This window comes from Prionailurus viverrinus, chromosome A2, assembly GCF_022837055.1.
Source record: "Prionailurus viverrinus isolate Anna chromosome A2, UM_Priviv_1.0, whole genome shotgun sequence".
In the NCBI taxonomy this organism is placed as follows: domain Eukaryota; kingdom Metazoa; phylum Chordata; class Mammalia; order Carnivora; family Felidae; genus Prionailurus; species Prionailurus viverrinus.
In genome coordinates, this window is record NC_062562.1 from 14,677,938 (window position 1) to 14,692,198 (window position 14,261).

At 45.3% G+C, this 14,261-nt stretch overlaps 1 protein-coding gene across 7 annotated transcripts in view; it reads left to right on the forward strand.

The window, feature by feature from the left end:
• The window catches only part of LARS2 (leucyl-tRNA synthetase 2, mitochondrial), a 190,162-nt gene that overhangs the window by 134,405 nt on the left and 41,496 nt on the right, over positions 1-14,261 (forward strand). For all 7 annotated transcript variants that reach the window (XM_047851020.1, XM_047851019.1, XM_047851021.1 and 4 more), the window contains 2 exons: positions 3,114-3,212; positions 6,953-7,090. In XM_047851020.1, the coding sequence (XP_047706976.1) occupies positions 3,114-3,212; positions 6,953-7,090 (237 nt within the window). The remainder of the gene's footprint in view (positions 1-3,113; positions 3,213-6,952; positions 7,091-14,261) is intronic.

Genomic DNA, 14,261 nt, shown 5'->3' on the forward strand with positions numbered 1-14,261 from the left:
GTGTCTCCTCTCTGCCTTGGTTTTCCCACCTAGAGGCTTGGTAACAATGGAGATTTTCTCATAAGTAGCAGCGTGGTAGCTACGAGGGTGTGTATGCTGAGGGGGTTCGCTCTTTAATATACTGAAACACCTGCTCGTTTTGGAAGTAGGGTTGTTTCACCGTCCGTTCCCCGGCGTATCTCAGATGTGATTCTTGTGATACCAGACCGGCTGATTAAACAACTAAGTAACGAGTACTGGCTGTGTATCTTCTGCTTCCTTCTGTGGAGAAGCCATTTTTTTCTGGGCCTTACAGATCGCGATGAGGGTGTTAAAATGTAGTCCTCTGCCAGTACAGAGCTGAATTACGAGGTTGGTAATCAGGGAACCATAGTGCAGTTGCAGGGCCCAAGCTAGGGAGTCAGACAGTAACAGGTCCAAGGCCTGGCCCTGCCTCCTAACTAGCCATGCGGCCTTGGGAAAGTCACTTAACTTCTCTGAGCTTCGGTTTTCTTATCAGAAACTAAACCCCCTCGAAGGGCCGCTCGGGAGACTAGAATTGAGACATGTAATCCTGCACAGTGACCCTTACCAGTCAGTGAATGGACGTGTTACCACTGTCCTCCTGGGTCCTCACCCAGCTGGTTTTAAGATAAGGCTTGTGGGCAGGAACATAGGGAGCTCTGGGTCTTTTGGGGATAGAAACGTGGGCTCCAGGAGAAGCCAGCACACCCTCCGTATTGATAAGCGGTGACAAAAGGGTCTCTCTGCCGGAGACACTGGTGGCCTTCAGCGCACCAGCTGCAGCAGCCCAGGGCCCTTGCGGTGGGGAGAAGGTTTCCTCCCCTGGTTGTGGCTTCCTGGAGGTCAGAGCTCAGGCCTTTGGTATTGGTCCAGGCTCCCTGGACGATTCTAGTGAGCATCTAGGGCTGACAGTCACGGAACCAGCGTGTCCAGTGGTAAGGACCGCAGGTGCCCGAGCCCAACAGGTGTGGAGTCCTTACTCCTGAGCTCCAAGACCGTGGGCAGATTGCTTAACCTGTCTGGACTTCGGTTACTCAGTTACTGCAGAATGGGGACTTGAGTAGTACCTACCTCGTAATCCCCGGGGTTCCCGGGATTAAATGAGAGAATGCCTGGGAAGCATTGGGCTCATTGCCTGCCACCCACCCCCGCCCTCGTTAGTACCGTTGGCGCTCCTAATGACAATACCATTGTCACCGTCACCAGCACCTGTCTCTCCCACTTACCAAGTAGCCTGGCCACATCACCAGCTTTTCGTGTCGGTCGTAAAATATGTTGGTGTCCTCAAGGCCCAACGTGACCACTAAAAAGAAAATCAACCTGGCAAGCTGTCGGCGGACATTCCGCCTTTGATCAGTTGAGCCCTGAATTTTCTGCCTGACCTGTACACCTGCACTAATAGTGCGGGAGAATAAGGAACTTTTGTGTTATAATTATTTCCCCAAATAGCGTCTACGTTCTGGTTGATTGCTTTCCAACTAAAAAGATCTGGCTTTAATTTAGAGATGTGCTGTTGAGGTCGGCGGCTTCTAGTAGCCCCGGGCGGTAGGAAACAGGATTCCCTCGGGCTCCCTCCCCTAAACATCTGCCCCCAGGGCCCACCGCTGTCCCCAGAAGGAGGCCCCTGTGAGTCCCAGAGCCCCGCCAGATCCGGGGCTTCTGTCTCTCTGCTCAGCTTCTATTTAATCAGCAGGAGCTTGGGGGGTAGGGGGGGGGGGTGGTGATGGCTGTCTCCTTCAGTATTATCTGTAAAGGCAGTATGAACTGCTTCACAGATGCAAGCTCTAAATGCAAGCCTTCTTTTATTTTTAAATTAAAAGCAGACTCATGCCCTTGCATGCAAAATGAGCAGAAGATTCATCAGACCCTCTTGAGGTTCCTCACGTCCCTCCTCAAAATCTCCAAGAACCCCCAAGGACTCCGACTGCCAAAAGGGCAGCTATTTTAGAAGGGTGGTTGGTCCTACATCTGTGTCTCAAAAGGCAGAGCCTGGAGTCAGAACTGTGTTCTCCAGCAGTCCTTCTCCCTGCCACAAAGGGCCCCTGTCCGCAGCTGGTGATAAATGGCGCGACCCATCACTGCTGATCCAAGCCTGGAGGAGTCTTCGGGGATGGGGGCAGGGAGGCTGAGCCCTTCCTAGGCTAGGCCGGACTAAGGGCGCCCTCTCTTGGGTTCCTGCAAGTTGTAGGATTTTTGCACCCGGTTTGTGTGGTTCCGTGGGCCCATCACACTGGGCACGTGCTTTGGAACTGGTTCAGCCGTTGGGCCCTTGTGGAACCTTAGTCCTCCCCAGGCATCCCCATCTCGAGGATTGCTTTTTCTTTTCAGCCCTTCACACTCCAAGGATCTCACTTCATTTGCTTTCTTGAATGGTAGGGCTATCTTTACCCTTCTGTATCCCATCCTTCAGCAGGGGGTGTGTTGGAGGGGAGCTTCTGATTTGTGGAGTTTGCCAATTTCTATAGTGTACGTACTTCTGCAAGGGCTAGGTTCGGGCTGCTGTCTCGACATGACTTGTCACCGAGCTGGGAAGACGTGTGAACTTTTGATTCTCACAAGCCGGTGTGAGAGGTGGCCCCAGCACGCCACTGCCTTTGGACCTCCAAGGTGACCTCTCTTCCCAAGGTTTTGAATTCTGCACCCCTGGCCCTAGTAGAGATAGGGAAAACCCAAGTTTATTCTTTAGCACATCTACATTTGGTTTTCAACTTCTCTTTATAAGTCGATTTCCTTCACAAGTATCATAAACTAGGCATTGGCTGAAGGCAATCTTGACACGCCTAAAATAGAAGTTAACGTGCAAAAGAGACCCCCCGGGCTTATCCTCTTAGGTTGTTAGATTTTCTACCAGGTAAAATTCAGACAAGTGGAGAATAACGCTTTTACTTGGTGAAGGTTTAAATTTTTATTTGTAAATTTCTTCAAAACATCATGTACCGAACAATACAAAAGGAGAGTATCCTCTGAATTACCAATCCGTGATGAAGCATTGTTCTTGGGACATTCTAAATTGATATTCAGTTGTCATCGCTTTCCCAAAAGCTGGTGGAAAAACTGCATTAAAATTTAAAAATTTTAAAAGAAACTGATGAACTTCCTTTACTTTTTAGGTGCAAGGGAGCCGCCAAGAGAGAGACAGACACAATGGATACCTTTGTTGATTCTGCTTGGTACTACTTTAGATATACCGACCCGCAGAATGCTCACAGGTAAAGCCTTGCTGAATCCTTTGAGCATGTGTCAGTTTGGGTCCTCCAAGAAGCAGACACCAAGATATAGAGTCATAGGTACAAGAGATTTACTGAGGGCAGTGCCTGAAAGGTTGGGGGGAAAGGGGAGCAGGAGCCGGTGGGGAGAGCCCTTATAGACCACAGTGCGGGTCCCCTGCCTGAGAGGGGAGTGGGAGGAAGGAAGGAGGGTTGCGTCGGAAGAGTCTCAGACCACAGTGCAGCTCTGAAAAAGTCTTAGCCAGGCTGCCAGGAAGCCCCGAGCAAAGGTTATCCAGTAGAAAGTCCCAAGTCCGTCAGTGAGAAGTAAGCCTACTGACCCAATCAAAGGAGGCACTCGGAGACTTGGAGCACCATGAAGCGAGGCTTTAATCAACATTCAGCATTCTTGCAAGAGCAGGTGTCTGATAGAAAGGCACGCTAGGGGGCAGTCACAGCAGACAATTTATCTCCTAGCCTGCAAGTCCCTCCCCTGGTTCCTCATTGGCTGAGCACTACAGAGGCAAGTCCCTCCCCTGGTTCCTCATTGGCTGAGTACTACAGAAGTTACCCCCTTACTGGGGGTGGGGCGTATGCCCATGTAAGGCAAAAAGTAGTTCTGATTGGAACAAACGTACTTTCTCTGAAGTGACACAGAGACTTTTAGTCCCTTCTTTGTTCTTTGGAGCATGCTTATTGCAAAGCCCGCAAAAATAAGCCTGAGAAACAGAGAGGAGGGGGAAGAAGAACCCGGAAGTGAAGTGTCCAAGAGTTTGGACTCCATTATGGTGTGGGAGTGGGGGGCTGATATATACTTGCAGTAGGTTGTAAACCTACTGTTAGCTAGACAGCACAGCTTTTATTTGGTATTGAATCCTCTCCCTTACTTCTTACATCCCCTCCCTCTGGGAGAGCAGGGGCTGTAGGGATACTGAATGGTCCCAAAGGCACAACGCCTGGAAGCTGCTAGTCAACTGCTCACCTTGACGGCGGCTCTCATAAGTGAGTGTGTCAGATTATTAAATTAGATTCGTCGCAGCCAAGCAAGCCCCAAGTACAAGAAAAATTAAAAAACAGACGAAGGAAGAAAATTCTGTCACAATACCCTTCTTGGCCCTGTGGTGAACTGCGTTGTAGGGTTATCAAGATGTAATGTTTTACTTAACCGGAAATAATGATGGGAGGGAAGGAAGTAGGGAGTGCGAGAGAGCTAGGGAGCATTGCCTCTGGTCACATACACTCGGTAATTTCTAAAATCGATAAATCAGTAAAGGGTGGAATTGCCGGAAGAAACGGCTACAAGAATTCCAAGTGGCTAAGGGCGAGGCGGGGTGGTGCTCACGAAGGCAGGGGGCCGGAGACCAGTGTTGAAATCGCAGACCTCTCGGTACTGCCTGAGTTTTCAGCCCTGTGCGTGTTTCTTAGGCAAAGAGAAATAAATGAATAAGGGAAAGAGCCGTAGGGAGAGAGGGTAAAGAGAATGAGCAAAGAAGGCTGTCGCAGAGCACTTAAGATCGCACCCACCATGCATCAAAGACCTTGGCAGCCTGCTGTCATCCTCAAGAGAACCATTGCTCTCCAGCCCCGTAGTCTGCATATCAGAACGCCCCCCCCCCCCACTCCTTTTCCTTCATCATTGAAAAAGAATACATTTCCAGTGAGGTGGGTGCTCTGGCCCTCCCCATGCCAGAGTCCCGCCCTGCGAGATGGCCAGTCTGTAATTTGAGTTCAGGCCATCCAGGAATGAGCGGACCCTGAGTAAACCATAGCCAGCTAAGCCACGATGCCCGGGGACTGCCGCGGCTGGGAAGAGGGCCCCTTTTCTGGCTCTTCCTTCTAGAAGGAGCTGTTGGCACCATCCGTCCGGTAGCAGCTGCTCAGAATGCCAGGGCCGTCAGGCTCTACCTGTCAGAATGGTTCAAGGAAAACCTTCTTACAGAGGATGAAAGCTCTACATCAGCGCGGACCCTTGACTGGCGAGAGACGCCTCTGGGGCCTTCACAGCCCCCCGATCTGGGAACACCCTTTAGCACATCATAAGAATGCAGCTGCTAGTTTTAGCACGGCTTGAGTGCTTACCGCCTGGCTTCCGGGGTAAATCCCGGGGCAATGGCTACTTTCCATGTCTTAATGCACCCCACACTCGTGTTCCCGAGGAGTCTCACCCTTGACCTCCCTTTCTCTTCTGGCACATGGATCGGCAGCTGGATTTTTCTGAGGAACCGTTACTCACAAAGAACAAAAATTGTTTGAGTTTTACCAGAATTCTGGCATGGTGACTGGAGAAAACCCGGCTGCATGAAGGCGCAAATGCGGGCGGTTGGCCAGGTTTACCTGCTGAGCGGCAGGCTCTGTCTTGTGGCCTGAGCCGAGTCCGTGCTGAGGGAAAATATTGTTTTGAGGTGTAGGGAAGAGAATTCACCCATATTTGAAACCACGGAGTACAGATCCTCCGAAGGCAGAGGCTTACTTCATTGGATGAGCTCAAGGAAGCACATTATCTTGGGGTTAAAGGTCCTCAGCCAGGGGTGCCTGGGTGGCTCCGGTCAGTTTAGCATCCGACCTCAGCTCAGGTCATGATCTCGTGGTTCGTGGGTCCGAGCCCTGTGTCTGGCTCTGTGCTGACAGCTCAGAGCCTGGAGCCTGCTTCGGATTCTGCGTCTCCCTTGCTCTCTGCCCCTTGCGCTCTGTGTGTGTCTCTCTCTCAAAGATAAATAAACATTCAAAAAAGGTAAAGGTCCTCAGCCAGCTCTGCTCCCCTCCCCACGACACAGGCACATGCACACCCGCACACACCTCTGCATACTCACAGACTCCCCCCTTCAGGGTCCCAGCCAGAAAATAGAGGGAAGTAGTACTTTCTTTACTCCCCAGGGAGTGTGAGGAGGCCTTTCTTGTAGGATCTCTGTCACTGATAGCATCCGTTAGGTGAGAGAGAGATGTTGGCCCGATTTTGTGATGGTTACCCTAACTATACTCCTTGCATGCAGGAGACCGTATGCAGGCTCTCGCTGACTATCTGTGTTTTAACGCTGCTTTGAAAAGTAAGATTGAATTCCCGTTTTAAAATGTACATGTAGTGTCTACCTGTTAATCTCCTCGTAAATGCCATATTGCCCCCTGTTGGTAAGAACTCACACATCCCAATTGCCTTATCGGAATAAAACCTACAACATAAATCCACATATTCAAATATGCGTTTTACAGAAATACCTCTTTCCCAGAAATACCTTTTTTTGCTGCTATGTTTTCCTCTTGTCTCCATTGTATATGGAAATCGGCATTTGTTAAATTGTCAGCAGCAACTTCTGAAACAGTTTTTATAAATTTCTGAATTTAACACGGACCTGACTTTCCTTTAGTAGATAAGTTTTTCTCTTACAATGTTTTTGAAAAGAAAACAAGTGTTTCTCTGACATAATCTGTTTCAGGGCGTATGCAGATTACAGTGGGTCTGTCTGATTTATGTAATTGAGGCAAAGTGGGTTTTTTTTTACGTTTATTTATTTTTGGGACAGAGAGAGACAGAGCATGAACGGGGGAGGGGCAGAGAGAGAGGGAGACACAGAATCGGAAACAGGCTCCAGGCTCTGAGCCATCAGCCTAGAGCCTGACGCGGGGCTCGAGCTCCCGGACCGCGAGATCGTGACCTGGCTGAAGTCGGACGCTTAACCGACTGCGCCACCCAGGCGCCCCGAGGCAAAGTGGGTTTTTAAAAAAACGACCGTTTCTCTTTCTTCCAGCCCTTTTAGCGCCGCCTTGGCAGATTACTGGATGCCTGTGGATTTGTACATCGGAGGGAAGGAACACGCTGTCATGCACTTGTTCTACGCGAGATTCTTCAGTCATTTTTGCCATGATCAAAAAATGGTCAAGCACAGGTGAGCATTTGTCCCCCTTTGCAAAAGAACTTGGTTCCGTGAACGACAACCGAAAGCAGGTGCCAGTTCTTCCGGGGACCAAGGTGAGTGGAGGTCGTGGCAGACTTCCGGTTTTCAAGTGTACTTCGGAGGTCACTGTCAGCCTTCGCCGCGTGAAGTGCCATTTCTGTTGCTTCGTTTCACTTCTAGCCTGTGAGATTGCAGGTTCGCACAGAATCTTGCCCTCAGCTCTTGTCTGTTTAGCGGAGTTAAGTAACTGAGCCGTTTACTTGTGAGGCAGAGACAAGCGCTCATAATGTTGCATGGCTTTTTACAGTGTCTCGTTTCAGGTGGTGTTTACCATCTGGCCACACTCGATGTAAGCTCTTTTTCTAAGCCTGACTGAATCGTGCCTGGATAGATGACTCTGGGAAAAGCAGATAATGGATTAAAGCCGGGGAATCCCATTGTAAATCCATTGATAAATTTTCTCCCTATTGGCCTATAACCTATTCCCCATTATGGTCAGCAAGGTATATGTGCGCTTTTTCCCCCCATGAAATACGTCATATATATATATATGTATATGTGTATACATATATATGTATATACATATATACGCATATACATATATATAATATTGCATGTACATATGATAAATATATATGTATATATTGTATATATGTATATGTACATACGTCTATGTGTGTATACATATATATGTATGTGTATACATATATACATATATATGTATTCATATATAATATTGCATGTACATATGATAAATATACATTTATATATTGTATATATGTATATGTACATACGTACATATGTATATACATATGTATATGTATATACATATGTATACTGTATATATGTATATGTGTATTCATATATATGTATATACATATACACATATATATGCATACACATATACATATATATGCATATACATATATATAGCATGTACATATGATAAATATATATTGTATATATGTATATGTACATACGTACATATGTATATACATATGTATATGTATATACATATGTATGTTGTATATATGTATATGTGTATACATATATATGTATGTGTATACATATATACATATATATGTATACATATATATAATATTGCATGTACATATGATAAATATATATGTATATATTGTATATATGTATATGTACATATGTATACACATATGTATATGTATATACATATGTATATTGTATATATGTATATGTGTATACATATATATATGTATGTGTATACATATATATATGTATGTGTATACATATATAATATTGCATGTACATATGATAAATATATATGTATATATTGTATAATGTCTTATACAATTCAAAGAATAAAGTGAACATCGCTGCACCCTCCTTCTCAGTTTGAGAAGGAGTACTCCAGTCCCTTAGAACACCCAGGGTCCCCTACCCGGTCTTACTCTGTCCCTAACTCACCGCCCCTTCCCTGGCCAACCCCTATCCTGCATTATTCACTTTCTTCTCCTTATAAATTTATCACCTCTGTATGTAGTTTTTTTTTTTTTTTTTTAAATTTTTTTTTTTCAACGTTTATTTATTTTTGGGACAGAGAGAGACAGAGCATGAACGGGGGAGGGGCAGAGAGAGAGGGAGACACAGAATCGGAAACAGGCTCCAGGCTCTGAGCCATCAGCCCAGAGCCTGACGCGGGGCTCGAACTCCCGGACCGCGAGATCGTGACCTGGCTGAAGTCGGACGCTTAACCGACTGCGCCACCCAGGCGCCCCTGTATGTAGTTTTGAAACAGTGTGTGTTTTTTGGTTTTCTTGTGTGTGAGCTTTATATGTGTAGAATCATATTTCGTGTATTCCCTCTCGCTGTCCTCGCTCAGCATTTTTGGGGGCGCATCGACACTGGTGCACAGAGTTACGCTGCGTTTCTGTTTCCCCGCTGTGTGGTATTCGCTCACGTGGCGTGGGATTTCCAGCGCAGAACACGGTTTATGTGTCCATCCGCCACTCGTGGCTGGTGGAGTGTTTTGTGCAACAATGCGCCAAGCCTGACGGTGAGTGTTCCGGTACGTATTTGCTGACATGCAGTGTCAGCACGTGTCTGGCGTGTGTCCCTAAGAGCTGAGCTCCTGAACCGCGGGGTATGCACGTGCCCGACCTCACTCAGGAACACCCCGCTTGTTTTCAGACTGCTCACATAAACCTGTGCTCATGCGAGCAGAGGTGAGGTCCCCATTACCGCGCGGCTGTGATGGATCCGTTTGTGGGTCACGGTTGAAATGAGAGACATTGCGCACTCAGTGAAGCTTAGCAGTTATCAACGTGTCTAGGGGACCGGTGTGTTTTCCCTTCCGGTAAATCCCTATCTGTGTCCTTTATGCGTTGCTGGGTTGTCTTCTATTGACTGTAGGAACTTTGAAAATATTCTGGATGCTAATCCTTTTCCAGCTATATGTATTGCAAGTATTTTTTCCCGGGTCTCAATTTCTCTAATTTTTATGGTGTCTTTTGACGAGCAGAAACTCTGAAGTTAATGCAGGAAATTTTAATGATTTTTTTCCTTTAGGGCTGTTTGTTGCTTTTAGTGTCTCAGTGCCCTCAGTGGACCCGTCCACGCATTGCCTTGCTGATCTTTAGTTGCCTCTCCATCAATGTCATGTTTCTGCGTATATATACAAGGGCCTGTTTATAGGATCTTTATTCTGTCTGTTGGTTCGTTTGCTTTTTGCTGTGCTCGTTATTTATTGGCTTTGTTATTTTAATTTTACGAGTCTTACTGTCTGGTAAGGGTAGTCCTACTTTGTTCTTTTTCTTTAGGAATAGCTTGGCTGTGATCAAATCTTTTGCCCTTCCATATGAATTTTAGATTCACCCTGTCACATTCCACAAAAATATCTGTTGGGAGTTTAATGCAATTGCACAGAGTCTGGATACTTACTGATAGCTTTTTTCTCACTCTTCCTTTTTTTCCTTTTAAATTTTTTAAGTGTTTATTTTTGAGCAAGAGAGAGAGAGAGAGACAGAGCATGAGCAGGAGAGGGACAGAGAGAGAGGGAGACACAGAATCTGAGGCAGGCTCCAGGCTCTGAGCTGTCAGCCCAGAGCCTGACGCGGGACTCGAACTCACGAACCGTGAGATCGTGACTTGAGCCGAAGTCAGATGCTCAACCGACTGAGCCACCCAAGTGCCCCCTCACTCTTCCTTTTTATGTCTTTGACCTTAACATCTGAAATTATTTCCCCTTTATCTGAAATATATATTTTAGAATATCTTTCATGCTCTTTAGTGAAGGTCCATCTATTAGCTTTCATTTGATATTTCAACCTCATTTCTTAGTTTACCAGCTCAGTGACACCTTTAAAACAATTCTTTTTTTATAACTTGTCTGGCTTTTTCACTTATTTATCAGCAGGACAATAATTTAGGTTATTTTGTCTGCCATACCATCAGGAGCATAATTCCTGGTTTTTTTTTCAATTATGGTTGTATTTTGTTTTTTGTATCTTTAATTCAGCATCTGTTACACTATTTGTTTTTAATGTTTATTTATTTATTTTGAGAGAGAGAGCACACTCATGCACGGGAGGGGCAGGGACAGAGGGAATCCTATGCGGGCTCCACGCTTACTCAGTGCAGAGGCCGACCTGGGGCTCGAACTCACAACCCGTGAGAGCACAGCCTGAGCTGAAATCAAGAGCCAGACGCTTAACTGACTAAGCCACCCAGGCACCCCCTAGACTATTTTTTAATTGCAGAGAAAAAAAGGGAAAAAAAAAAATCTGATGATCTCTTCGTCCAGATAACCCATGTTAACAACTTAAAAATACAAAATAATAAAGTAACGCATGTCTAAGGTCAAGAGTTTTTTTCTTAACTGCACAGAAACTGAACATCGAAGTCTCACTCCCTGCAGGCCACCCTCCCCCCGTCCCCCCCTCAACCTGTTAATGGCTTCTTTTGGTCTCTTCCAGAAAAACATTTTGCATTACCTCCATGTTTCTGTTGATAGACTTATTTTTAAAACATGGCATATATTACACACATGCCTTTTTGCTTTTTTGATTTAATAATGTATCCTAGTGATCTTTCTACATCAGCATGTGCCGACCCCCCATCCTTTGTAATTTACGCACAGTACCCCATCATAATGGATCTCCCGTGATTTATGTAAGCAATCACCTATTTTTCCAATTGCTGTTACAAAAAAAAAAAGAGTCAGGTGACTCTCACTGTCTGTGTTCTCAGCTGGTATTTGGGTTTATATCTGTAAGTCCAAGTCCCGACATGAAAATGCTGGGTCAAAGGATATGTGTTTTTAAAATTTTGATATATAAAAAATATATTACTTTAAAAATCTCAGGGGCTCCTGGGTGGCTCAGTTAAGCGTCCAACTTCGACTCACGTCATGATCTCGTGGTTCGTGAGTTCAAGCCCCGCGTCCAGCTCTGTCCTGCTTCAGATTTTGTGTCTCCCCCCTCTCCGCCCCTCCCCCGCTCATGCTCTGTCTCTCTCTCAAAAATAAACAAACACGAAAAGAAATTTTTTTAATCAAAAAATAAATAAAGAAAAAAGAGAAAGGAAAGAAATGTCTGAATAGACTCTAAGGGGAAAAAAAGACCAACTTATTTAAAATCTGTTAATAGAACTTTGTGCGTCGCCGCAAACCTTCTGTAGAGCGTGGCAATTGCCTTGTACAAATATCTGACCTACATCATATATCTTCTATCTTGATAGTCAAGAGCATGGCTATGTATAGATGTATGTGTGCGTGTGTATTTGAATGTGTAAAGGATATTTGACTTAAGCATATCTGTTTGTAGCGTGCCTGGGTGGGTCAGTCGGTTGAGTGTCCAACTTCGGTTCAGGTCGTGATCTCATGGTTCGTGGGTTCGAGCCCCGTATTGGGCTCTGGGCTGACAGCTCGGAGCCTGCAGCCTGCTTCATATTCTGGGTGTGTCTCTCTCTGTGCCCCTCCCCTGCTCATGCTCTGTCTCTCTCTCAAAAACAAGTAAACGTGAAAAATAAATAAATATCTCTAGTAACGCAGACTACAGTCTAGTTTCTGCAAAATGAAGCATTATGAAAGCCCCCTCTCTTCACCCCCCCTCAGACCTGCTCCCTCTCTCTGTGCACACACACACAGATTAAGAGTCTATGGTACAGAAAACGCATTTAGTTTATACATCAAATTAAATGCTGAAAATAATTTTCTTCTCATTAGTCCCAGAGCCCTTCATGTGTCAAAATAAACTGATTACATCGGAAGGACAGTGAATACATTAACAGCATTAAGCCTCAGTCGGAATGTTTGTGCCTTGAGACTTTTCCCATTCTGCCTTGAATTTCTTCTCTGTGGAAACCTCTTTACCTCATCAGCTAAAACTTCCCCGTGAGGATGGGAATTGTGTCCTGTTGCTGTGACAGTATCGTGGAGACTGTACATTCTCAGTGGATATTTGTTTAAATTGAGTTTAAGCCCTTGATATAAACAGATAAAAGTTTATGCTTTTCGGGGCTCCTGGCTGGCTCACTCGGTCGAGCGTGAGACTCTTGATCTCTGGGCCGTGAGTTCAAGCCCCATGTTGGGCGTGGAGCCTACTTAAAAGAAAAAAATGAAACGAAAGAAGTTTATGTTTCCACAAGGAAGTGTCCTCCTTGGGCTAGAGAGAAAATACACCATGAGAAACGTTTCCTACTGATGCAGGTCTAGAAACAGAGACCGTAAATGATTTCTGGCCCCAAGGCCCATTTGTGCTTCTGAAGTTATTTGCAGGAGCAGTGAACAAACCAATAAATGAGTCAATGGCTAACTATTTTAAACTATAAGACAAGGCCTGGCTACTTTTATGACTCCTGTACAGTGGTTTGAGAACTATATTCGAGGAGAAAAAATGTTTGCGGCGTTCGGATGTAATTGTCAAGTCCCGTTTGGGGTAGGACTTGGTGTCTGTTGAAATGAATTTCTAACCCACAGAGCCTCCAGACACCCCTGGAACTTGCTTTTCCATCAGCCTTAAGGGACAGCTGTCCGGTGTACTTCGAAATATATCTGTGCAGTATTTTGTGTGCCTTTTTAAAAGTTCTTTACGAGATAGTAAGATTCTATTCCGTGCCCTCCCTCCCCCCCAAAAAAGGAGACATTTATTTTAAGTACTCAAAATCTGACCTTGAAGAAGTTGCAGGAATTCCCCTTATCTCCGTGTCTCAACGCAGTTGTTAGGGTCACTCTCCTGTGAAATCACATCGGGGCCAGGACGGCCTCTGAACATGGCCTTTTCATCAGGGGTGTCTCCACAAACCAGTCAGCCGTAGACGAAATGAGAGTCACCCGCCTTCTGTGGTAAAATTCAGGATTCTCCAGTCAGAATGTTTGAAGACCTTCAAACAACTTTTTCAAGCTGGCCTAGGAGGAAAAACTGAGACCTGTCAACCACGTGTGTATTTATGTCTCTTTATTTATTAGCTGTTTTTGCTGACACGTATCTAAATCAGAACTTTATTTTTTCGTTCTTTCTTTTTTTAAAAATTTACTTATTGTTTATTTACATCCAAGTGAGTTAGCAGATAGTGCAACACTGATTTCAGGAGGAGATTCCTTAGTGCCCCTTCCCCATTTAGCCCATCCCCCCTCCCACACCCCCTCCAGGAACACTCTGTTTGTTCTCCGTATTTAAGAGTCTCTTCTGTTTTGACCCCTCCCTGTTTTTATATTCTTTTTGCTTCCCTTCGCTTATAGTCATCTGTTTAGTATCTTAAATTCCTCATATGAGTGAAGTCATATGATATTTGTCTTTCTCTAATTTCGCTTAGCATAATACCCTCCAGTTCCATCCACGTAGTTGCAAATGGCAAGATTTCATTCTTTTTGATTGCCGAGTAATACTCCATTGTATCTATATACCACATCTTCTTTATCCATTCATCCATTGGACATTCAGGCTCTTTCCATCCTTTGGTTGTTGTTGATAGTGCTGCTATAAACATCGGGGTGCATGTGTCCCTTCGAAACAGCACACCTGTATCCTGTGGATAAATGCCTAGTAGTGCCATTGCTGGGTTGTCGGGTAGTTCTATTTTTAATTTTTTGATGAACCTCCATACTGTTTTCCAGAGTAGGTGCACCAGTTTGCATTCCCACCAGCAAGGCAAGAGATCCTCTCTCTCCACATCCTCGCCAACATCTGTT